We start from the raw sequence: 23,792 nt of genomic DNA, 5'->3' as shown, positions 1-23,792 counted from the left end.
GAGCACACAGAGCACAGGGCTCCCAATATAGAGGGACGGCCTCAGGTGGGATGGCCCCAGGGTGCAGCCCAGTTGAGGTAGCCAGTACAGAGCCTGAGATGTGAGCCAGTTACTCGGTTAAAAGCCGTTAGGACTTGGAGCAGGGAGAGAGATGCATAATCTGAGTATCACTAAGAAAACTTTGCAGCCAGCAGCCATATTTTCTAAATCAACCACTTCACCAAATTCCCTGCCAGCTCCTAAAATCCTTGCCTGACTTGCCTTCCTTTCTCCAAATGATTTTATTAAACAGTGCTGGAGGTGGGGGGTGGGAAGGGGAGAAGTAGAGAAAGAACTCAGGGGTGAATTACATTTTAATTTTATTTTAAATGCAGTCTTTCTCAGTTTTGTTTCCTTCAAGTATGTCCTAAATTTGGTTGGGTCCAGGATGGGTAGATGTGTAGGCGGCCCTGATCATTTGCCAGGTTGGATTTAAATGTGCTATAATAGTGTGTGTGTGTGTGTGTGTGTGTGTGTGTGTGTGTGTAGACTTATCTGATCAAATATACACTTAATATGCACAGGTATACCAGATTATACCAGAGCAGAAACATGTCAACTCCAAAAAGTATTTGTGTTTACAGTATTTGGAGATAAATTTTTAAAAAATCGTATTTTGCTTTGTGCATACACATTTGGTTTTGCTTGTAATTCTTCTGGAAGCTTGACCGTTTTAACTACTTCAGCATGGACTCACTTGAGGGGCAGGGAGAGTATGCAAAGCTGCAAAGTGCTTTCATATTTAAAAGGGGCTTCTCCAGGATTGCTGAACCTGTGGGTTGATAGTTTTCCTCTGGATCCATTTCCTGTTTTTCAGGCTGGACCCAAGGTCTCAGACTATCCGGGGTCGGTCGGCAGCAGCTGGGGGTCTCAGCGGGACCTCTGCAATTCAAGGGGGCCTACTCCGAGACAGGATCTGAGCTACCGCCTGCCTCTTTCTCATCCTTGTGTCCAGCAGGCACTAGGCTGCCTAAGACCCAGGGGGTTGAGGGCCAAGTGACCAGTGAGTCAACTTTACAAAAAGGAGGCTGGAAAAAGGAACAGAATGAGTTTAGGTTGGTGAGACCCTAGGGAAGCAGGAGAAAAGGGGGAGACTGAGGAAGCTGGAGGCTTAAGACACTCTCCCAGGAGCCCAAACAAGGAGTTGTCAGGGGTTTTGGCTCAACAGACTGGAGGCCTCAGGAGAGCCCATGTCTGGGTCCCTGACAAGCTAAGCTGCCAGCCCCAGGAGCACAACCACAGCCAGCTGAATCCAGTCCCCACAGGACAAACCCTGTCACCAAGCAGCCACCCCCTGATGCACTCTCTGGGCCCAGAGCACAAACACTCCAAACTGATTGAGTCTGTACGGAAACCACAGGTCGGAAGATCACCAACAAGGCAACAACCACCTCTACACATTCACTACCTCCAAGTATTTCACTGAATCAAACACGCCTGGCCACAAAAACCAGTGGAGAAATTTAAGACTTCTTCTCAAAAACACAGATACACGGGGGCCCACCTAGGAGGGTAACCTCAAGGACCCCCATGGACCAAGGGCTTCTGGAAGCTCAGTCGTGGGGTGTATTCCCGTGGGCCTTTTCCTAACCTCGCAGTTGTCCCCACTCGCCCGCTCCCGGGAGAATCGGATCCTCATCAGTGACCCTTCCTCTCCCCCGGCCCTCCCTGGCCTCGCCGTTTCCTGAGCTGGGATCTCCGCAGAAGTCGAGCGTTTCCTGTGCTGGAAGGACTTCTCCCACTTGGAGCGGAAACTGGGTCTGGGGCAAGGGCGCAGGGGCGCGTCGCCCCCCGTTTCTGGCCCGGGAGGCGACACCCGTCAGGTCCGCACGGTACTTGGCGGGCGCCGGGGCCTGTGGGGGAAGGTGGTTACACTCGAAAGGAATCACGACTCCTCGTGGAGCCTTTGCTCGCGTCGCTGCGCACGCTCGGGTTCCTGCCCGGCTTTCGGCAACTCCCCCTCCTCCCTAACCACGCGGCTCGTGATCTGTGGGCCGCCGCCGTCCCCAAATTAAAGCGCTTTTGCAGCCTGGACACCCAGCGAGCTGCCCCCGCGCGCCAGGCCCGCACCTCCTGCCCGCGCTCGCCTCCCCGCCCCGGCAGCTGAGATGGATGTGATTTCACGCACATCCTGCGCACACACACACGTGCGCACACACGCAGTCGCCCTCAGCGCCGCCCGCACACACGCACGAGCCTGGACGCTTTCCTTTTGTGCTCGCTTTGCAGGACGCGCTTCCCTGCCCCTGGCTTCTGCTTTTCGCTCCTTCCTCTCCTCTGCTGCGCCCCTGCGAGTCCCCCGGGCCTGGCACCGGCCCCGCAGCCCCTCCGCCCCCGCGGGGCCCCTCGCCCGCTCCGCCGGGGAGAAGGGCGGCAGCGGAGTCGCCCCGCGCGCCCAGCGTCGGCCGGGGTCGGCGGGCAGCTGGGGCCGCAGGGCTGGCCTCGGGCCTGCGCCCTGTTTGTTTTCCCTTCGCCCCCTGAATGCTAGATTAAGACGTAAAGATTATCCGCGCCGAATAATGCCGGGAGTCAACACTCGAGCAAACAAAAGTGCTTGCACAACTCCGCCAACCCCGCTGGGACCCGGGCCGCGGGCTGGGGGAGAGAACACGCTCCTCGCTGCTAATTACAAATAAATGATGATGTGCTCACTAAGTAATTGATTTAATGAAGTTCCTATGAAACTATTAAACCCGGGTGGAGGTCAGGCTGGAGGCGCCCCAGAGCGCCCATTGTGGGCTGTTTAACTCCGCCAGGCTCCTCGGAAAGACATCGGGGCTAATAGGTGAAGTCACAGCTGCTCGCGCTGACTTCTCGGAGCGCCCGGCCGGCCGCGGGCACCCTCGCGCCCTCCTCCTGTCGCGCCCTCGTGCCCCGCCGCCCGCGCCCCGCGCCGGCCAGCTTACCCACGCCACTCCCAGCCCCGCCGCCAGCTCCCGAGGGCCTCTCCAAAGGGATCCCGGGTCTCGTTAAGAGCGGGAAGTTGAGCGCTGAACTTGTGCGCACCGCCAGCAGTCGGCGGCGTCCACCGCCGCCCACCCCTCCCTCCTCACCCCACCCCCGCCACTTCGTGCAGGAACTGCAGCCAGTGTGCCACGCAGGGTGCTCGCGCGCTCTTGGCAAGGTGCCTGGAACCCGAGCGTGTGCCCAGTGCACTGGCTAGGGCGGGGGCGGAGGGGGTTGAGTTGTACATGAGTGTGCGTGTGTGTGTGTGTGTGAGAGAGAGAGAGAGAGTGTGTGTGTGTGTGTGTGCGCGCGCGCGCGCCCTTGCGTTTCAGGCCAAAAGGCCACGTTTTTACATCCTTTACCCTGGCCTGCGGCCTGTTCGTGCAAAAAAGTAGTAGAGGCAGGGAGAAGGGGGCCGAAGAAAAAGGTGCAAAAAAGATCACCCAAGGGGGCAGTTGGACATGGGAGCCCTAGTCTTGGGGTTTGCAGACCAGCTGCGGGAGAAGGGGGCTGGTCTGGCACAGCCCTTTCTCCTCATCCCCACCTCCCACTTCTGCCAGCGCCCTGACCTGGCCTGGCGGTTCCGCCCTAGAGCGACGCCCCCAGCTCCCAGTGGGGCTGACTGTGTAGGCCGCAGGCCCGAGGCTACCTCCCTCCCCCTCGCACACGGAGCCCAGCCCCTGCAGGAAGGTGGGAACTTCTTCTTCTGCGGGATGGCTCTGGTGGGAAATGTAACCTCCCCTTATCTCTTAGCCTGGGGGGACCCCTGAGGGGACACAGCCCCTAGATGGAGAAGCAGACATTGCAAACGCATCTAAAGTTAAGTATGCTAACCCCCTGCACTCCGCAGCAAGGGCACGACAGAGCGTTTGGCTGCATCTTCCCTCCCCTTCCGGGTACCTTGTAATGAAAGAGAAAGCCCATGTCCGTCTGGGACTCCACACCAGGGGCAGGGCCGCCCGTGGGGCTTCTCGCCGAAGAAGTCAATCGGCCAGGGTCCCCTGCACCCCTCTACCCAGCCAAGTCTTGTCTCTCCTTGTCAAGAACGGAGAGTTCACAAAGTTTCTTAAAGTACTCATTTCATTTATGTCACAGTTAGTAAGCGTCTTCACTTTTTTTTTTTTTAATATTAGTAATTTCCAGCTGCTGAAATCAACTTCCATTTGATTTTGAGTCAAACGCTTGGCCTTGGGGAAGAGGGGAGGTTTTGGCACGGTTCTCTGCTCCCTTGAAAGAGCACTGCACTGGGTCTGGGTCTTTGGTCTTCCCATCGCCTGGAGGGAATATTAACAAAAATCTTCCCTTGAGGGAGGCTTGCTTGAGGTCTCAGTTTCACCATCTGTAAATTGGAGCGGAGGTCCTCGGCGGCGAAGCTCCTTTGGGCTTTGTGATCTGGGAAGGGGACCTTAAGGGCGAGGGGGAAGTCAGTGAAGACGCCTGCTTGCACCAAGCTTTTGTCTTTCTTTGTGCAAGCTGGCCCCTTTGTACAATAACGCCCCGCCAGACGGCCTAATGGATTTTTGCAGGGCTGGGGGGGGGGGGGCGGGTAATTTTCTCCACGCAGGAGCAGACGAAAGTGAGCGTTCCAACCCAGCGAGTCCCCGCGTGGCCCTTGTTGGCTAAACTGCACTCTCCCAAATGTGCCCAAAGTGGTGCACCTCCCCGGGCTCAGGGCAGATGTTCCCATTTTGTTCCCGCCTCCCCTGCCCTCACCCCAGGCCCTCGTATTCCTTTAACGCCTGCTGAGGACTGCCTCCCTGCTGCCCTTAATGTAGGATGGGCCCTTCTCTTCAGCCTCCAAATGAGAAGTGACATTTGCACTCGGCTCAGCCAACGCGTGAGCACAGCGCAGGGACACAGGCCCATTGACCGAGCGCGGCCGAGGGGCCGGCGGGCTCGGCGGCATCCGAAGCGGCCTTAATTAATACCATCTTAAATAGTCCAGCAGCCACCGAAGACAAAGTTGAAGAAAGACTTTAAGGCTGAGTGCCCCTCGACAAGCTCTTTTTCCCCGTGTCATTCAATATTTAATGCGCCCGCTTCTAATGCTACTACTGGTGGTCCTTTCTCAGCAAGGACATTATTTTTTCACGGTGCCCATAGCCAGGGAAAGCCCTTTAGGCAAAGAAAATCAAAATGTTTGTTGTTTTGGATGACTTATAACTCTTGTTTAACACAAGCACTTTCAGCAAAGTATAACAGGCGCAGCCTCCAAAGCAAACAACACAATCCTTGTGACAGAGTCGGACACAAAAAGCACATTGTCTTGCGGACTACCCCTTTTCTCTGGTGCTAGATGGGGGCCTGTCTCCGAGTGAACACCACGATGCCATTTCACTTTTGAACTATTGTTTTTGAGTTATGCCATGTGGTCAAAAGGAGCGAGAAGGGGGTTGTTTCCAGGCTCATAAGACAAACGAGTTGCCTTTTCATTGAAATCCCCCCGCGATCCTTGAAAACGGAGTTTAAATGTCACCTCCGCCTTTCTAATGGGCACAGGGCTGGAGGCGACCCTTCAAAGCGCCTGGGTGATAAACGACCCTTATTAAATATAGCCGGGACCGCTGGGAAAGTCCCGCGCCCGGGCCAGCACGTGGAAGAGCGCCCCTCGCTGGAGGGCCCGGGAGAGGCCGGGCCTCCCCTGCAACCCGCGAGGCCCCGGCGGCCGGCCCGGCCCGGCTCCGGCTCCGGGGGGCGGGGGAGGTGGGGGAGACCCGGTGAGGGGGGCCAGTTGTAATACAACTTCTTTTCTGCCGCCCCCAACACGCCCGTGCGCCCCCATCCCCAGAGGCTCGGCGTGAAAGCTCGGTGCATTTCCCCCTGACTTCTTTTTGTCCGTTGCCGAGTGGCGTCTGCAAGTCTGAGCTGCAAAGTTACTGATTTGCAGGCTGCATGTTAAGGCAGCCCATGTAAGTAATTTCTCCGGGCACCCCAGCAAAGGAGAACAAATCGCTGACAAAGGCGAGCGCTTTCGATTCAGCGGCGTCGTTAAGGCAACCCCAAAGTATTCCTCCTATAATAAGTTCCACTTCAAAGGGTTTCTCATTCAGCGGTGACTGCTTCGCACTTTTATTAAGTCCGGGCTTTTTCACTCGGAGGAATCATCTGTTTGGTTATTTTTCATCGTGTTTATTTTTCACCATTCACACAGTACTTGTATTAAATAAACAAAGAACAATCGCTCTGCAAATAAAAGTACTTAGGTGGGGAGAGAAGGAAGAGGAACTGGAACCCGGGTGCCCCCCGCTCGGTCCCCTCCTCTAAGTGCGCCCACCCCACCCCCACCCGGCTTTCTCTCTTCCTCTCCCCTGTCTCCCTCTCCCCTTTCTCGCGAGCTAGCAGGTTCAATGGGCGATCGTAACAACAAGTGGGTGGAAAGACTTATGTTATTATATAAGTCGTGCGTGTCATATTATATGGGCAACATTATATGTAATACGTGTATTTCCGACGAGGTGAAAATCGAGGGCGCTAAGTTGGCATGAAAGTACAGGTCACTGCAACTGTATCTTAATAGAGTGTCTCCAATCGCTGCGGAGCCTCTGCCCGCGACTGCCCTGGCCCAGCCCATTGCCATAGCAATCCTCACGCTCGGCGTGGGTGTGCCATAAAAGCACTAGTTTGAATTTCAAAGAACATGTCTTTGAACTTCTCCCTGCCTGATTAGGCACTTGTGCCCTGTGTGAATGTGTGTGCCCCGGGAGTGTTTGGGCGTGGGCATGTGGGGGGGGGGATGGTCTGTGAGTTTTTGTTCACGTAGGGAAAGTGGTGGGCTGGTAACCCCAGGGCAGTGTCACTGTGGGTCTCCTTAGCCATCCCTCCAGCTCCGGAGGGTGGGTTTTCAGGGCCATGTGTCTATTTTGGTAGATGATAGGGAGTGTGATGTGACGGGCTGAAAGTATTAATAAGCGACTGGATTGTTTCTCTTGTATTCAGCTTTCCTTTCCTCTGATTTAGATGATCACTGGAAAAAACAGATTATCTCCCCCCTCCCCCCAGTCCTATTTCCTAACCAAACTGGGCTAAAAATTCCTTCAGGGGGAACATCTCTCATCCCATTTCATAGAGAAAGAGATGATAGATAGATAGATAGATAGATAGATAGATAGATAGATAATAGATTAGATGCTAGGTGGGTAGGTAGATAGGCAGAATGAACCACTATGGTCTCAAACAACTTCCACAAAATGCAAGATTTAGTAAATGACAAGACTGCCGTACGAAAACACATGGGCAGATAGTTGGGCCTCACTCTCAAGGACTTTGGGCCTCCTCCTTTCCTGTCCCCAGTGCTATCCCTCTTGTGTGGCCATCTCCAACTCCTTAAAAGAATAGAATTCCCACCCTCAAGCTATTTCTCAGTGCTTTAGATTTTTGGAGCATGAGTTTTACCAAAGAAAGTCCTGAATGGGGAAAAGATAGACATCCACTACAAATAACCATGTGTTGGAAGATTCTCCTAGCCCGGAAAACAAAGGTAGATGATTTAAAATGTTTGTGAGGGCCACAAGGGCGACGTTTTGCCTAGGAGAGATGAAGTCTTTGATGATAGCCAACTTAGTGTCAATAAGTGGCTTTCTTTGAGACATATTCAGATGGGGACGTCTTGCTTGCCAATTGCCATAGAAATCTTAACACACCATGAAGATTGTCCAAGCGCCAAGCCTTCCGTTCTGGACTAAATTACTTTGAAGTGGCAGAGGACGAGCAGTGGTCAATTTTAACTCTATAGACTGGACAGAGAACTCTGGGAGTGGGAGATTGTGCGTTTTAAAGCAGAAAATAAGAAGGGGAAACTTGTTTTATACACTCTATACAAGGTTCTGCTCATTGTCAGATATCTTTTATCTTTTATATTTCCCATGAATGATTCATGTCTTGGTGGCTTTGTGTCACCCCTTTCACGAGAAACTTCATTAGAGAGCTATAAGTTTTCCCATTGATTGGGGCCCTTAGCTATGGGTGTTTTTTACTTCGTGTGCTGGTTATTGTCATCTGGCTTAAAACAACTCTTTGCGATGGGTTTCACCTTCACTACATTAACAAACCTGACTTTTAAAAACCACCATAACCTTTCAGAGAACTGCTTATTGACATTACTACCAATTGTTTTTTTTCTTTTTTTTAACTATTTGCCTTTTATCAGTTTTGTATCAGCTAACTGAAAAACAAGCCCACGATCAGCCCTGTTCATGTGCATAGCCAATTACATTAGTTTGAGCCACTTGGATATTTTGTTGCCATGAGTCTAATTTCTAGCTACCACATGCCTAAAAATGCTGAGTTAGGATTCCTAGATCAGCTCAACTTGCAAATACACAATCAAACTGGAAGCAGCCCCCACCCCCCAACCCCCATTACCTGATGGTGAGAGGTATTTGATGCCCAATCTTCATTCAGCATGCTTTTAACTCCGCACCCATCCCAAGTCCTGATTTTACCTTCTTTTGTGTCTGGAAGCCTCTCACTCCTGCATCTTTTCTTCATTTTTACCCTTTTACTTCAGAAGCTAGGCACCGAAGAAATGCTCAAATTCACTTCTCAGATTTTCAGTGATTAGGATCACAAAGGATATTATTAACAAATGACTGCAGTAACCCCTAAGATTTATGCTAGTGTTACATGCAACTTACAGGGCTTAGTCTTCATATATACATTGTATTTTCTAGATTAGATTGTAAATTAAACCAAGCTGTACAAATATTTTATTGCTTGGGGAGAGGCTAAGAATAAAGAGCTCAAGAGAACCCAATGTTCACTGGTCAGCAACCTGTTCTGTTTGTAAGAGAATGGCAGAAATATACCATTAGGTAAAACATAAACAATACATAGGAAGAATACCTTTATTAAATTTTTTACTTCATAATCATTCTTGCTTTCTTTCTATTGGAGGTACACATTTTAAGTTTTCATTTTAGGTGTATCAGGAACCAATAAATCTGTGGCAGAGTAAACCTATGCATGGCAAAATACATAAAATACATATTCCTTTGTTTCATAATAAATAAACCTGTAGCATAATAAAGAATAGTGCAAACTACCATTGAAAAAGTTGTATAAATAAAACAACTCATTATAAATCAGGAATATTTTGTTCTAATAAGTTTACGATAAATTATCCCCCCAAAGTTCATAGCTACTTTGTCTATTTGAAAGAGCTTTGAAAGTGAATAATATGAAAATCAAATAAACTTTAAAAAATGTAGAATTATTTTATATTCAAGTTTTATGGTCTTTTTCTTTATAAAGGAGGGTCTGCATGTTTCATATCCACTGTTAACAATCTGAAGACAACATTGAAAGGCTTTCAAAGTGACAGCACCATGCACTGTACTAGTAATATAATATATCTATAAACTATATATAATCTTGTCAACACAATGCAAAAAAGACATGCAGGAAGAGTCCTGGTTTTCACATTACGTTGTTCATTCAAGTAAGCTTAAAAATATATTCCCCCATTTTCTTTCCTTTTTTTTTTTCCTTAAATAAACCGTGGGTCATAAACAACAATCTTTCACCAAAATGTATAATATAATTCTTTGGTGTGCTCTGAACTCTTCCAGGAAAAACAAAGGATGATGTCTGAAAATAAATTAATTCAACTGTACAAATAATAGTGTTCACATACAAGTTATTAACAATGACAAGACCGCATCAACCACTCACAGCACACAAAACAAAGTTCTACAAACCCTGGGGAGGGGGTGGCTTCAGGGTCTCTGAGGATAAATTAGTGCTCTTTAGGATATTTGTATGATGTTTATGATGGGACTATATTTTGCAGGAGATGTGCTGCACGAACTGAAAATAAATTGACTAAGAGTTATTGTCCTAGGTCCTTGACCTTTTTTATTCTGGCCTGACAGCTCTGTCAGAGGTCACACATTCATCAGTGTTTGGTGGTAACTATAAACCTTTTAAAAATTTTAATATGTATAGCAACTCCCTCCCCTCTTTTAATGTAAATCATACACTTCACACACTTGTCATTTTCAGATGGGATCCAGTTCCGTGTGCTCAGTGCTCAGGTGGGAAAAAAAAAATGCATGAAAATGCAGTTTCGGGCACTGAAAAATAAAGACTTTTTAAAAGGTTGATACAACAGTATAAAAGAGGGCTTGGCCTGTTTTAAAAACAATAGTTTTCCCCAAAAATAGGCATGTTGCCAACATCACACCTCCTCAGACTTGCCTGTTAATTTTGGCATCCCCAAAAAACTTATCTAAGACTGATCTTTTTATTACACGAGAAGTTTGGACCCAGTCAAGAGGCGGCATCTGAGATTTCAGATTAAAAAAAAAAGAGAGAGAGAGAAAAAAGAAAGCACTTGAATTTCTTCTATTTCACAAAATATCACAGTTTCACAGTTGCCTACTGCAGCAGCTTTCTCCTCTCTCCACTTTTTTGCTGGAACAATCACAGTAGCACAATAAATGGAGACGTACTAAGTTTGCTGCATCTTTTTTTCTTTAAATCATACAAGCGGGGTACTGAGGAAACAATCCTGTATAAAAATAGCGTGTTAAGATGAGATCAGTAATAAAAGAGTGGAAATTTAAAATTACAACTATCAGGACTTAAAGGGTTTTTACAAAGATTTTTGGACACAGGTACAGCCTCAGATCTGTTGGCAATGCAGCAAGTGTGTGGTTTACAATCAAGAGGCCTTTTTAGAATTAGGGCCCAAGGAGGAGGTGAAGAGGCTCCGAAGAAGCCCACGGTATGGTGTTAAAGGCATTCTGGAGGCACGGCAGGAAATGCAGAGGGCCTTGTTGCTCTGTGGAGTTCGGACTTCATGCTTTTTCTCGCTCCTTTCAAAGTACACGTATATTGCATTGGCAGTGTGTATCTCCATTAACCCTTGGTACATTCTGCTCCTAGCCCTGTCCCCCCTGCAACGTACAAGTCCAGCTTGGTTGGTTTTTTTTGTTTGTTTTCTAAGAAGAAGAAGGAAGGAAAAAAAAGCCCAAATATCTTAATTAAATTAATTAAATGTACAAACACCATAGGGTTTCATACTGAATAAATAGGGCTAATTAGACCCGGTGGCAAGTCTGAGTCAAGGGTTTGTCTCAGGCTCGGCATTGTCTCAGGTTAGGATATGGTCCAAGGACTCCCACTTATGACTTATTATTATTATTACAAGAAAATTCTAATGTATCGTCCGCGCAACTTCCGAGTTCCCATACATCTCCTCATCTTCAGACTCCGAAGTACTTCCATTGCTGGAAGGTGTGTGAAGGTGGCTGGGTGCTCCACTGGCCTGGCAAACATACCACTCATTGAGGTTGGTCACCTGAGGGGACAGAGTGCTAGAGCGACTCCTGGTTGGGTCCAGCGCAGGGGACAAGGGGGCACCCACTGGAGTCCCCACTGATGAGTAACCAAGGGCCCCTGGAGAAGGTGGTGGGGACTTGCAGTGAATCTTCATGTGCTTCCTCAGAGAGCTGGGGTGAGTGTAGGACTTGTCACAGCCTCGGATCTTGCAGTAGTAGGGCTTGTCGCTGGTGTGGACGTGGGAATGTTTCTTCCGATCGCTGCTATTGGCAAATTTCCTGTCACAGCCATCAAATTCACATTTGAAAGGCTTTTCCCCTGCAACAAAACATAGCGAAGGTCAACAATTGCTTTCCAGAGACCCCTCACTTGAGAGAGAAATCTTGGAGCAGAAATCTGGAAGCATTTCCCATTCTCTTGAAGACCAATCCCCGGCCTGGTTTCTACTCCTAATCCCTATGTTCCAAAAGGCAACAGGGAAGGGATACTTCAGGGATGAGCCTGGAGGCTCTCCCTGGACCTGGTAAGAGGCTAGATGTCAGTCCATGCAGTACCACAGGGCTGGGGGGGTGGGGGGGCGGGAATGGCTAGGGCATGGTCCAGGAGGCAACACCAAAACCCAATGAGGACCCAAATACCCAGGTCCTCACTGCCCTCAGGGTCTGTACCTGCAAAAATATAAGCAGATCTCCTGTCAAGATAAATGCTGATAAAATGATTCCTCCAAATCCACAGCTTGGGGGAAGGATATAAGAAGAAGAGAAGAAAAGTAAGCAAGTCCACTAAATTAAAAGTGAAGTGGGGGTGGTGCCATAAAATTATAATAATGGCATTTTGTTTCAGAGCGGCCCCAGGATTCCACTGATGGAAAAGGAAATGAAATAAAGCCAAATCCTGTTCTCTTCAGAAACAAAGGCACCTGTGAAACACACAATCCCATCACTAGATTTTTTACAAGCCTGGCTGGGCAGAGACTAGGCCGATCTCCTCTTCATTCTACCACCTTCCCTCCCAACTTGCAGAGCAATTAAGAGCCTACGGAACAGAACCTTAGCAAATGTTAGTAAGGCCCACAAGCCTCCACCAGAAGCGAGCATGTACCTGATGCTCTATGGAAACCGAGGCTGACAGCTTCCTACCTTACTTACGCAGCAGAAAAGGGACTGTTTACCAGTCTTTGGCCCATCGCCCCTTGACGCTGCTCTAACCACCTCAGGAACACAATGCCTTTAAACACAAGGCCCCTACTGCAGGAAGTGGAAATGCTTAATAAAAATTCAGCCATATACCTTTGGCATTAAAAAGCAAAAAAGGAAGACAGCAGGTAACAGTATGAATTTTCTCTCTCACCTAAGTATCTATGAACTTGATGTATTTAGTCATGATTGAACAAGTCATCTCAGACATATTTTTGTTCAATAATACTTCCCTCATATTTACATGATTTTTAAAATAAAGTTGAATTTCTCTACATTCCGGCAGCTACTCTGGTGGCTCATGAGGTATGGCTTTTTCCTTGGTTTGGGATAATATATATTAAAAAAAAAAAATAACTATTAAAACAGCTTAGTGTTTATAAATTTTTGTGGTGAATTTTCTTATACAAATATTTCAGTGCAGTGTTTGTTGTTGCTGTTTTAATTTCACCAATGCTAACTGGTTCGGCGCCAGAGCGTAGTAACAGGTCTGGAAGTATTCAGATGCCAGGAATATAACTTATCCCACCTGGAATTACTGTCTAAACATGAAATCAGATATTATTCAAATATACGCCCTGCGTTGATCTATACAGGGAAAAACACAACATAACACAATCATCACAACCTTCTCTGCAGATGAGCTGCAACACCAACAAAAAATGTTAATCACTTTTTACCAAAACATCAGTTATCTGTCCTGACTTGTGTTCTACTTTAAATTGGAGATAATACTAATTTAATGTAGCATTATTTAAAAATTTTTAATCAGCCTTTCTTCAATATGTAGGCCTAAGTGGCTTTATTCATCCTTTGGAAATATGCAGTGCTGTCTGTGGAGTTCTCTTTCGGTGCTCGCTACATATCCCGGATTGTGAAGAAGGCACACAGCTTCAACTCTGCTGGCCCCGCCACTGCCCACGATAAAGACAAGTAATTAGGCCCAGTGAAGGGAGATGTGGAATGGAGGGGGGGGGGGGGAAGTAGAAAAGTAGGGATGAAGACAGGTAGAGGAAGAAAGTAGAAGGGTGGGGGAAGTAAAGGTGAAAGGATTGCCTGTTTTATTCAGGGGGCCTAAGGGGGGCAGTGAGCAAATTCTAGCTAACTGGAAAGGGTGAGAGACCCCAGTGTTTACATTTCAGAATCTGACAGAGGGGTCAATCAGAATTTAACTACTTGCAGAATTTGAGAGTAAGGGACGCTACGTGAGCTACTCCCGGAGAGAACTCGAGTCCGGCCCAAAGGAAGGTTATAAACCGAATTGGGGGCACGTGGGTCAGGAAATGGGCCTTCAGGAGTGGCCGGGGGATTATTTCCTTTGATCAATCTGTTCCGGGATCCCTGATAACCCCCAAAAGGGAGAGCGCCGTGGTGGTGGGGGGAGGGGGGTCCCGGATGGTCCCTCGCCGCACACAATGCGCCAGGGCTAGGCGGCCCAAGGACCGCCAAAATCCCCAGGCGCGGGTTTGAGCACAAACGTGAGTCGCTGGCATCCCTCCCCGAGGGCCCCGGCGAGAAGCACGCGGTCTCCGGCAGCCCGGCCGGAGAGGTAACCCTGCGCACGCCGTGGAACCAGAAAGCACCACGGCCCGGGGGGCCCCCCAGCGTCCTGGATCTCCGCCCCGGCGTGCGCGCGCGCGCACGCCCCTCTCCCCCGGGCCGACGTCCGAGGGAGCGGGGACCCCGGGCAGCTTCCGCGGCCGCAATTCCAGTTCCTTGCTCCACCCGGGCAGAAACTGCCCTCAGCTCCGGCCGCCGCGAAAAGAAAGGTCCACTCTCTCTCTGAGGCCTGGAAAGGCGGGAAGGGCCCGAAGACGCAGGCTCTGCTTTCAGGGTGCCCACTGGGGACGGGGCTGGGGGCAGCTTCACCTCCTGCGCCCCGCGTGCCTCCTTTACGGTCCCAGGCCCCTGTCCCGGCGGCAAGTGCTGGGCATAGGGGCAAACAGCTGCCTAAGCGGGCCACGGGAGTTTTTCCAAAAGCCTCAAGGGAAGTTTTTCCTTTTGGAAAACTCCCTAGGGCGGACCGATCCCGATTCGAAAAACGGGGATGGCCCAGGGAGTTCCCGGGAAGACTTCTTCCCGGCCCATCATCGGTCCGCATGAGGCCTGTCAGATGTTGGCCGACAGTTGCAAGGCGCCGGGCCGGGCCTGGGTCACCCCGACCCGGCTTCGCCCGCAGATGCCCCTGGTGCCCCCTGGTGCCCTCGGCCCCGGCCGCTAGCCAGGCGTTGGGCCCACGCGCGGCGGCTGCCTCCTCGCCGCCCAGCGCCGATAAATCAGCTAAGTAATTACTGAATGTAAACTCCAGTTACTTAAGTGTCCTCCGAGGGGTAATATTGTCTGTCCCTATAAATCCCGACTGCTCGCGCTCATCAGCGCTTCCGCCCAAAGCGCTCGCCCGTTAGATGGGGGCACACGACCCACAGGAAACACCCCACCGGCCCACGCCGCAGCCGCCTTCACGGGGGGGGGGTAGGATGGGGACTGGGGTGGGAGGGGTCGCCACGGCGCCGGGGGTTTCCCCCCAAGTTCCTCCGCGGGGCAGGTACCAACGACCGCAGGAGACTTTAGCTCACCCTGTTCTCCTCCAACTAGAACCTTTTTTGAAAGGACAGAGCAAATTTCTCCAGCACCTTCTCGGGCATGTGTGAATGTGTGTGATAGAGGTGTGTGATGTTACGTGTATGAGCATCGGTGTGTATGAAGGTGTGTAAATGAGGAAGTGTGCGTGAGGGTGTATGTGGAAGAGGAGTGTGTCAGAGCATATGGGCGTTCCAGCAATGAGGCAGAGATGGGTAGTATCAGATACGGTTGCGTAAAGTGGTTTGTGGGTTGTGTGCACGTGAAGATGTACCTGTGGGGTGCGTGAGTGCGTGTGGGGGAGGTCTTCGAGGGCCCATGGGCGCATTCCTTTGGCATTTTGCACCACGCCCCGGAGGGACGGGACCCCTCCCCTCCTGTTGGGGCCGCATCGAGCTGGGCCTAGTGGCCTCAATACTGGAGCAAATCCCACGTGCCCCCTCGCACGCTCGCTCTTCGGAGCACGGCGACCGCAAGGGGTCTGCCACCGGGTGGGGAGGAGGGAAGAGCCACCGGGGCGGTGCCGGCTCCGGCCTCCCTTCCCCATCGCCCTCCCCAGGTTCCCGGGGCCGGGCGAATGGGGGCTGCCGACCGTCCTGGGCGCCTTCCTGCTCCGACTGCTGCTGCTTCTGTTCCGGGGCGGCGGCGGCGGCGGCTGGAGCGCGTTGCCGGTCCCGGCCGAGGGGCTGTGGACGCGCTGGAGACTCCACCGTGTGGGAACCCAGCGCGGGGCCTGTGTGTGCTATCGAATTACTTATTCATAGAAAAAAAGGGGGGGAGAGAAAAAAAAGAAGTCACATGTCCGGGTTATACGTATGCGAAGAGAAGCAGCAGAAGGAGGGAAAAATTAAGGCGAGCAGGAGGAGGAGGAGAAAGAGAAGCAGCGGCGGAAGCGGCGGCGGCGCGGGAGGCGGCGGCGGCGACGCGGCCGGGGACAGACACCCACCTGTATGAGTGCGCTTGTGGATCTTGAGGTTCTCGGAGCGCGCGAAGACCTTGCCGCAGCCCGGGAACGGGCAGGGAAAGGGCTTCTCGCCCGTGTGCACGCGGATGTGGTTGATGAGCTTGTATTTGGCCTTGAAGGGCTTGCCCTCGCGCGGACAGTCCTCCCAGAAGCAGACGTGGTTGCTCTGCTCGGGGCCGCCCACGTGCTCCACCGTGACGTGGTTCACCAGCTCGTGCATGGTGCCGAAAGTTTTGGAGCAGGGCTTGGCGCCGCCGGCCGGGGGCGGTGGTGGTGGCGGCGGCGGCGGTGGCCCGGCCAGCTCGTCGGGGTCGATCCACTTGCAGATGAGCTCCTGCTTGATTGGCTGCCGCATGTAGCGCAGGAAGGCCCCGGCCGCCCCTGGGAGGTGGGGGTGGTGCGGGTGCTGCGCGGGCGCCGGCGGCGGCGGCGGCGGCGCCGGGGGCGGCGCGTGGTGCTGCAGGTGGGGCCCCGGCCCGGCCGCCGCGGCCGCAGCCGCGGCCGCCAGGTTCAGGTTTAAGTTCACGGCTCCGTAGCCGTGCAGGGCGGCGGCTGCAGCAGCCGCCACCGCCCCGTAGTGCGCATCCCCGGAGCGCGGCGCGAAGGGCGGCTCGGTGCGGCCGTACAGCTCAGCCGCGGCGGCTGCCGCTGCCGCCGCCAGCCCCAGGCGCATCTGGCCGTTGAGCGGGTGCGGGTGGCCGCCGGGGGCTCCCGGAGCGTCGTGCAGCGCAGGGAAGAGCGCCGGGCCCCCGCCGCCGCTGCCGTCCGGGCCCGCGTAGGTGCCGCTGGCCGAGATGAACATGCCGGCCGAGTGGGGAGGCGGGGCCGAGTGCTGGGGGGAGCCCGTGCCAGACCGCTGCTCCCCTCCAAGCGGGACCCCGTGCATGGCCGCCGCGGGGGCCGTGGCGGAAAGGTCCCTCCGGAGGACGAAGTCCCTGCTGTGGCCTTTGCCGCTGCTGCCGCCGCCGCCACTGTCGGTGGTGGTGTAGCCCGAGAGGGCAGGGGGAGGGGGAGGGGGAGGAGGAGGGGGTGAAGGGGAGGGAGGAAGAGGAGGGGCTGGGGGCGGGGGCGCGGAGGGCTGCGCGCGGCTGCTGCCCCCGCCACCGGGGTAGGTGCAGGCGCCGGGGTGCGCGACCGAGGCTGCAGCGCGGGCGGCGGCCGCCGGCGCCTCGGGCTGTGCCGGGAGCGCCTGGGAGGGAGGGCTGAGGCCGGCCGCGCTCGCTTGAGCCATGTGCTCCGGTCCGAGCGGAGTGATGGCCACGCCGGGGTCAGCGCTCAGGTCCCGAGGGCGGAGGTGCGTGGCTGTGGCGCGGAGTTGGGAGTGGGAGGGCGGGCTGGCCAGCGCCGGGAAGCCTGTCATATTCTGAAGCGGCCTGGCCTGAGCCGTTGCCAAATCCGCTAATCTCAGCGCTGGCGGGTTCGTCTTGCTCAAGGGGGGCTCCATCAGAACTACACAATCAGACCCATAGACCCTCACTGGGGGGACTTTTTTTCCCTCTGCCCACCTTCAAAAACATGTATATATTAGGCTCTCTTTAACTTCTTTGTCCTGGCCTAACTCTGCTTATTCCTGTTCCCACTCTGTCCTCCAGCGATTGGCAGAGCGAACACCACATTTGAGCTGCACAGTGGGACCGAGATTTTTGGAAATGGCACGGGTGGGATTGGAGGGAACAGCGTGATTGGCAGCAGCCACGGCTGCCGGATTGGCTCCCATTCAGGCCTTCGGCCCAGCAGGGATCCGCCCCCGTGCTCGCAGCCTCCTTCGCTTTCGCTTCGCGCCCCCTCCTCCCCTGGAGCCCTGCGTCCCCGCCTTCCAGGGGATGCCCAAGTTGCACTTGCAGAAAGTTTGCGCTGGGCCTGCGCGCGCAGCGCCCCGCGTTCCCATGACGCGCCTTTCGGAGAGCGTGCGCCGGCACGCGGCCGAAGGGCGCGGCGTGGGTAAGGGCTGGGGACACCCCCAACCCCCGGACAAAAGGAGGGAGGGGGATAGCCCCCAGCTTCAAAAACCTCCGCCTCACCGCACGCAGCGTCTCCTCCACCATGCAAACACTTTCTACCTCCTCCGTTGGAAGAGCCCTGGGCTGCTCTCTGGAGGAGGAAGGTGAACAGAGTATAGCCGTCGTCGTACTTGTGGAGGTGATGCTAGAAACTTCTTATTTGGGAAGGACACCCAATCTGCCGAGCGCTCACGTAGGGCGCAGCGACAGGCGACGGAATGAGGAAGGATATTAAAGTCCTATTGGTTGCAAAAACAATTTAAGCGATTTGGCTCCGCAAGACACCAGGTGAAGTCAAAATAAATCTTTCCCGAAAAGGAACCGTTTTACCTCGACTTTTTAGCTCCTGCAGTCCTTTTCAACGTGGTTCAAAGGAGTTGGCTCGAAGTGTAATCTCACTGCTCCTCAGTTCTAGATCTGCCACTTTCAATTAGATCTACGGGTGGGGGTGGGAGAACATTGGGCAGCGATTCTAACTTTTGCCTCTCTGAGATACAGTGGCAGGGGCAGGCCAAACAGCATCTCTCCAGAGGGTAGCGGCTAAGTAAACAATATCCTTTACGCAGAATTTCTTTCCAGCCCAGAAAGCACTCCATATGTGTGCCTCAGTTTCATTGAAAGGACCACAAATTAAAACTGATCCAATAAAATGAATATTTTAAAATCAAGCAATACTTTCGATATTTACTTACTAATAGAATAACCCTTTACCTTAGAAATAGAAAACTCATCGTTTTCTAGTAAACTAATAGAGAAGGCGATTTGTCTTATTTGAAAACTATATAAACTGGCTTTAAAAACAAAAAACAAAAAACAAGCCCCATCCTTTTCAAAGGATTTGTTTGTTATCACACCTCTTTAAAAAGAGAAATAGGTTCCTGCATCACTTCTGGGGGGTGGGGTGGAGAAATGTGGCATCCCCAAACTTTAGGGTTGTTGCTGCCCAAAAGTATCACTTCAGATCTTAAAAAGAAAACACTTTAAGATTTTGTGATGTTCCAAGATGCTAAAAAATTGAAAGTCAGGGGTTTAAATTTTTATTTTGTTGCCCTGCATAAGATTATTTGTAAAAAAGTGATAATGACTAAAATGTGATTTCCCCCCCTTTGGGGATGCAAAAAACAAGTTACCAGTTTAATTCGTTTGCAGTCCAAGTAAAAATAGACTGCATAAAGCCATCATCTTTATGGTCCTAGGAGATGGTCCTGGGAAGTGGTAAGAAATATTTTCAAAAGAACTGATTCGATAGCCCCATTTACATCGGTGTGAGCAATGTTTAACAGGGAACTTCCCTGTGAGCCTTGGGAATGTCATTCCTCTTATAAAACTGACAAGCAAACAAAGAAAATACTACAATCAAATTTCAAATAGGTTTGTTCTTTAAGCCTCAATGAAGTTCAAATACGGGGAAATAAGAAAGGCATGAGTGCAAACACAACGAAAAAAAATTAATAAACAGCAGCGACAAAATCCGCATCTGTATTTGGAGAGGATGAGTCCTTTCACAATTTTCCTTTCAAAGACTTAAAACGTCTCAAGCCAACCAGGCAAAAGTGTAGTGAGGACTGCCATCTCTATGGATGGTTTCTGGGAAAGCGTATTTGGAATTGTCACCACTGTCTCCATCCTCTCTCAGAACATTTCAAAGGAGTTTCCCTTATTTGAATTTCTTGGCAATGATCATCACTACTTCCATAATAGCAGCTTTGCATTCAATCCTGCAGGTTATAAGTAAAAACAAACAAAAAATGAACGAATAAAGAAAGAAGAAAATAAACACAACCTACCTTTTAATATGGACTACTGAGCATTTTTATTGTGCAATAAAATGGGTACCTCCACCCCCTCCAAAATAGCTTTTCCTCAAAATTATAACTGCTTTGTTTTATTGAATTGCTGAAATTTAATGGTTTAATGGGTGAAGGCATGAAGGAAAGGCTGTAAAAATGTGAATAATGGTGCAGCAGAGCCGTGCGGAATCTGGAACCCGCCTCCTTGTACAACTCTTGTTAAACACAGCATGATATGTATCTGTCATCGATTTAATATGTCTTAATTCAAATATAGCTCCCTGATCAATTTCTTTTTATGGAAGCCTTAAAAAAGAAAAGACTTTCTTAGGAAATAATAGACATTTGGGTGGCGATTGGAAAGAGGGATATTTACAAAGTGCGTTTAATGAATATTTGCAAATTTATGGCCAAACCCAGACTCTAAAAAGATAATTGACTCAGGTAAATCGACTTGAGATGCTAATTCTTAAAAGAAAGAACTGGGAGCAAAATTTCAATCAACACCAATAAGGCGCCAATAAACCGCCTGCCAATTAAACCTGAGAATAGGCCTAGCTAGATGGTCACCAGGAAGGCTCGCAGTGGATTTCCGGGATTGCCTTTCTTTATAAAAGAGCTTTTTATTTTGTAGACGCGCTTTTTGTTATTGTGATGACCCGCCTGACCCCAGGTGCGCTGTTTCTTTTTCAAGCCATTTGGGAGCCAAATCAAACCCCCTTAACATCCCGAGTTTCTAAGAACCCAATAACTGTGTCACACTTCCTAAATAAACACCAGCAATTTCCAGGGCGTTGAAGAAAATAATAATGGTTTCCAAAAAAAAAAAAAAAAAGAAGGCATGCAGGAGTGTATAGAAGTCGTTATGCCAGTTCCCATCTGTGGATTCAGCCCCATGTTCCATGATTCTGCGGTGCTGCTGGTTGTCAGGGCCGACCCTAAAACTCATGCCCTTATCTGCGCTTTTGCCGCGGAGGTGCTTGTGTGGGGGCAGCAACGTGGCAATCTATGGAAATGCCCTTTCTGGGGTCAACAGGTGCTCTTCGGGAGCATCGATTTTCAGACTTCCCTGTTGCACCCGGAATCCCAACCTCCTTCCAGAGCCAAACAAAGGCAGGAGGAGGCCGAGGAGGGACTGTGAAGGCCGAGCTGGCCCGAACCCGGCGGCCCCGCCGCGCTCAGCCGCCTTGAGGCTATAGGACCCGGTCTCGGGGATGCCCAGGCTGGCGCTGGTGGCTTCCCGCTGCGCAGGGGTGGTGGTGACTGAGGCTCCCCGGAGCCCTCCGTTCCTCACTGAGCACAGCCAAGTGTCCCTGTGATGGGTGTGGGCGATTAATAAACTCTAAGGGAAGTGAATTGGACATTTCCTGGCTTTTGAGCCTTTGTTTGATTGTTTCTGCAGGCGGAGGGAGGGGGTAAGCCGGGGACAGTGAGGTGGACAAGAAAGGATCTGGGGGACCCACTGAGCTGCTTTTTATTGCCCTTGCAATTGCTTTACCGCTCGCCAGTCCCGCGTGGTTTCCGCGAGGGCGGCCACCTTGCAGAAGGACTGGGTGCCCGGCGGGTTTGGAGCACCTAGTGCCATTTGGGCCACGCCAGAGGCACGTTCAAGGGCGAACAGGGTGCCCTGAATTATTCCAGGGATCAAGGGAGCCCAGCCCAAGGGCGCCAGTGGGTGCTCAACAGGGAGGAGGAGGGTTACTAGCAGACACTGGAGAAGGTGGGGGAGGAGTACACTCAGACCTCTCTAAAGCCCAGGCAAGGTGGGCTAAGGGGCCCACAAAGGTTCCTTTTCATTGAGCTTTGCCATGCCGGAAGTGATGAGGACTTCGGGTTCAAGGCTTTTCTCAAACCCCGCTTGCAAGGCGTCTAGGCAGTGAGGTACTGGGCCACTTCTCTGGGCCCCTTGCCCGGCTTGCTGTCGGCAAATACCCCCGTCCTCCAGCCTTCACCACTCGCGGTCTAACCTCCTGGGAGCTTCGAGCCTGCCCGGGGGCCTTGGTGCTCCTAAGCGCCGGGCAATTCTCAGCCCTCTGAGCGTCTCTCCCAGGGTTGCCTCTCCTTCCCGCCCTTCTGAGCTCGCCCTGATTCCTCAGGCTTCACGGATACCTGCGGGGCTGAAAGTAACCTAAAAATGTGCTTCTTGCTAAAGTTTATGATCCCTGTCCCATGTACCTGGACTTAATGAGGATTTTTTTTTTTTTTTTTTTTAGGCACAAGACTGAGATTATGTAGCTGTGACTGAAACGTTGGATTTGGGGTTTGTTTATTTTGGATAGTCAAGAATGGGGACCCATCCCGTGTCTCCCTGACCTTAGTGCTTAAAAGCCCTTGAAAAATTATGGCTCTCTTTACTTTCCCATTATTAAAAAATAAGTTGAGTAAAATTGGCCTGTCGTCAAATATTCTCATTTGGTTATCAATCATTTTTACCCTCAGAGATGGGGGTTGTAGGAGATTGGCCTTTGACCCACATTTGACCATTAGGATTGGTAATTTCTTGGGAAATGCCTAATTGTTGTGCTTGAAAATATGCTTAGAAGGTCAAAGCAGGAACCACAGAAGTCCTTTATGTGTTCACGGTTCATATAACCACCCAATATTTATTTATATTGGACCCAAGATGCACTTTTCCTCCCTTTCATTCTTTATCTTTTAGGATGTTTTTAGATGGGAGATGAAGGAGGAGTCGAGATTGTGTGGAGTGTTGCTGTTTGGGTTTTGTTTTTTTTTTTAATCTCAGATTTGGTGGGCACTTTCCCCCGTTCCACACCCCTTCCAATATCTATACTTCAATATTTGAAGAAGCTGTTGAGGCAAATCAAATAGTGACACGTTGACGGATTTACTTGTGGAAGCAATATGGTTGACATATGGCATTGTTATTTATGAATGACAGCATAAATTGTATTACAAAGTCTATTGCAATAATACTGCAGTTTATTGGAAAGCTGCTCTCCTGCCACCAGGATTCAACCTCCCTGGATGTAGTTCATTTGGGAGCCCAAAGGATAACGGTCCTCAAAATAATTAAACACATTCATGTAAGCTAATGCCTCCTGTTTTCTGGTTTGTTTTTGTTTTGCTTTGTTTTGCAGCAGTAGAAACACTCCCATCAGGAAAGAGGACAAAGTCACGACAATTAGTTAGTTGTCTTCCTTTTGCAAAACCACAACCACTGTCACATAGAAATGTCGACTATTTTTTTTATCCCCTGAGTCCCTAATGACAAATAGACAAACATTTGCATCCCCATCACTAAACTGCTGGTGAGCATATATTTTATAGAGAGACTTTTTATAAGCCCAGTTACAGAACAGTAAATTTTAACTGTAGAAGAAGAGAAGTTCTGTGAACAGACTGGAGAGGGCCTTATCCTATGATACCTCCCCGCCTCCATTCGACCTCCCCCTTCTTAACAATGGTATTTAAAAGTTACAACACTGGCTGAGATTTTCATGATTTCCCCTTCTTTTACATTACAAATTTTCCTCTTTTTTTTTTTTTTTACATTATGCTTCTCTGAAGCTCTGACAAAGAACTTTTGTTCTAGGTGGGTTTTACAGAGGAGGCTCTCCCACCACACATGTGGTCCTTCATGGGTCAGGGGTCGCCCAGCCCAGGAGTGGCTGAGAGGGCTGAATCAAAGGTGCCCTGCAACTTAATATCCTGTTGATGATCTTGTTGAATTTATGAGTCTGTGATACAGAAGATGGTGCTAAAATCCTCTTTTTTTTTTTTTTTTGGTCTTGTGTGTATAGACAGCTGATTCCACATTTGTTTCTCCCATCTTTACCCCATTCCCACCCCTTTCCTTAAGAGGAAATTAAAAATTTAAATGGTATGACCACAGCATGTTTCTGCTTTCCATCGTAAAGGTCAGTTTTGTTTGCTTGTTTGTTTTTGGCCTCTCCTGACCAGCAAGATATACCTATGTGTGTGTGAGAGTATGTTGTGTGTACGTATACACTGTTTTTATGTGTATGTACGCACAAAA

At 50.6% G+C, this 23,792-nt stretch overlaps 1 protein-coding gene and 1 long non-coding RNA gene across 4 annotated transcripts in view; both read right to left on the bottom strand.

Annotated features, from left to right (window-relative positions):
* The window catches only part of LOC118534525 (uncharacterized), a 103,581-nt gene extending 100,512 nt beyond the window's left edge, over window positions 1-3,069 (bottom strand). For 2 of the 3 annotated variants that reach the window (XR_013446872.1, XR_004916724.2), the window contains exon 1: window positions 2,946-3,069. This is a non-coding gene — a long non-coding RNA (uncharacterized LOC118534525). The remainder of the gene's footprint in view (window positions 1-2,945) is intronic. The other variant, XR_013446871.1, reaches the window with a different exon arrangement.
* A 5,760-nt stretch (window positions 3,070-8,829) lies between these two features.
* Window positions 8,830-17,635, bottom strand: ZIC5 (Zic family zinc finger 5). The gene is made up of 2 exons (XM_036090467.2): window positions 15,988-17,635; window positions 8,830-11,583 (listed from the first exon to the last, which is right to left on the bottom strand). Exons 1-2 carry the CDS (start codon window positions 17,447-17,449, stop codon window positions 11,141-11,143), a joined length of 1,905 nt encoding a protein of 634 aa, XP_035946360.2. The 5' UTR covers window positions 17,450-17,635; the 3' UTR covers window positions 8,830-11,140.
* Window positions 17,636-23,792: the final 6,157 nt, after the last annotated feature.

The sequence above is a fragment of the Halichoerus grypus genome, chromosome 4, assembly GCF_964656455.1.
Source record: "Halichoerus grypus chromosome 4, mHalGry1.hap1.1, whole genome shotgun sequence".
Lineage (NCBI taxonomy): Eukaryota > Metazoa > Chordata > Mammalia > Carnivora > Phocidae > Halichoerus > Halichoerus grypus.
Note: the sequence above shows the minus strand (reverse complement) of the source record. Positions and strands in the feature narration are given on the sequence as shown.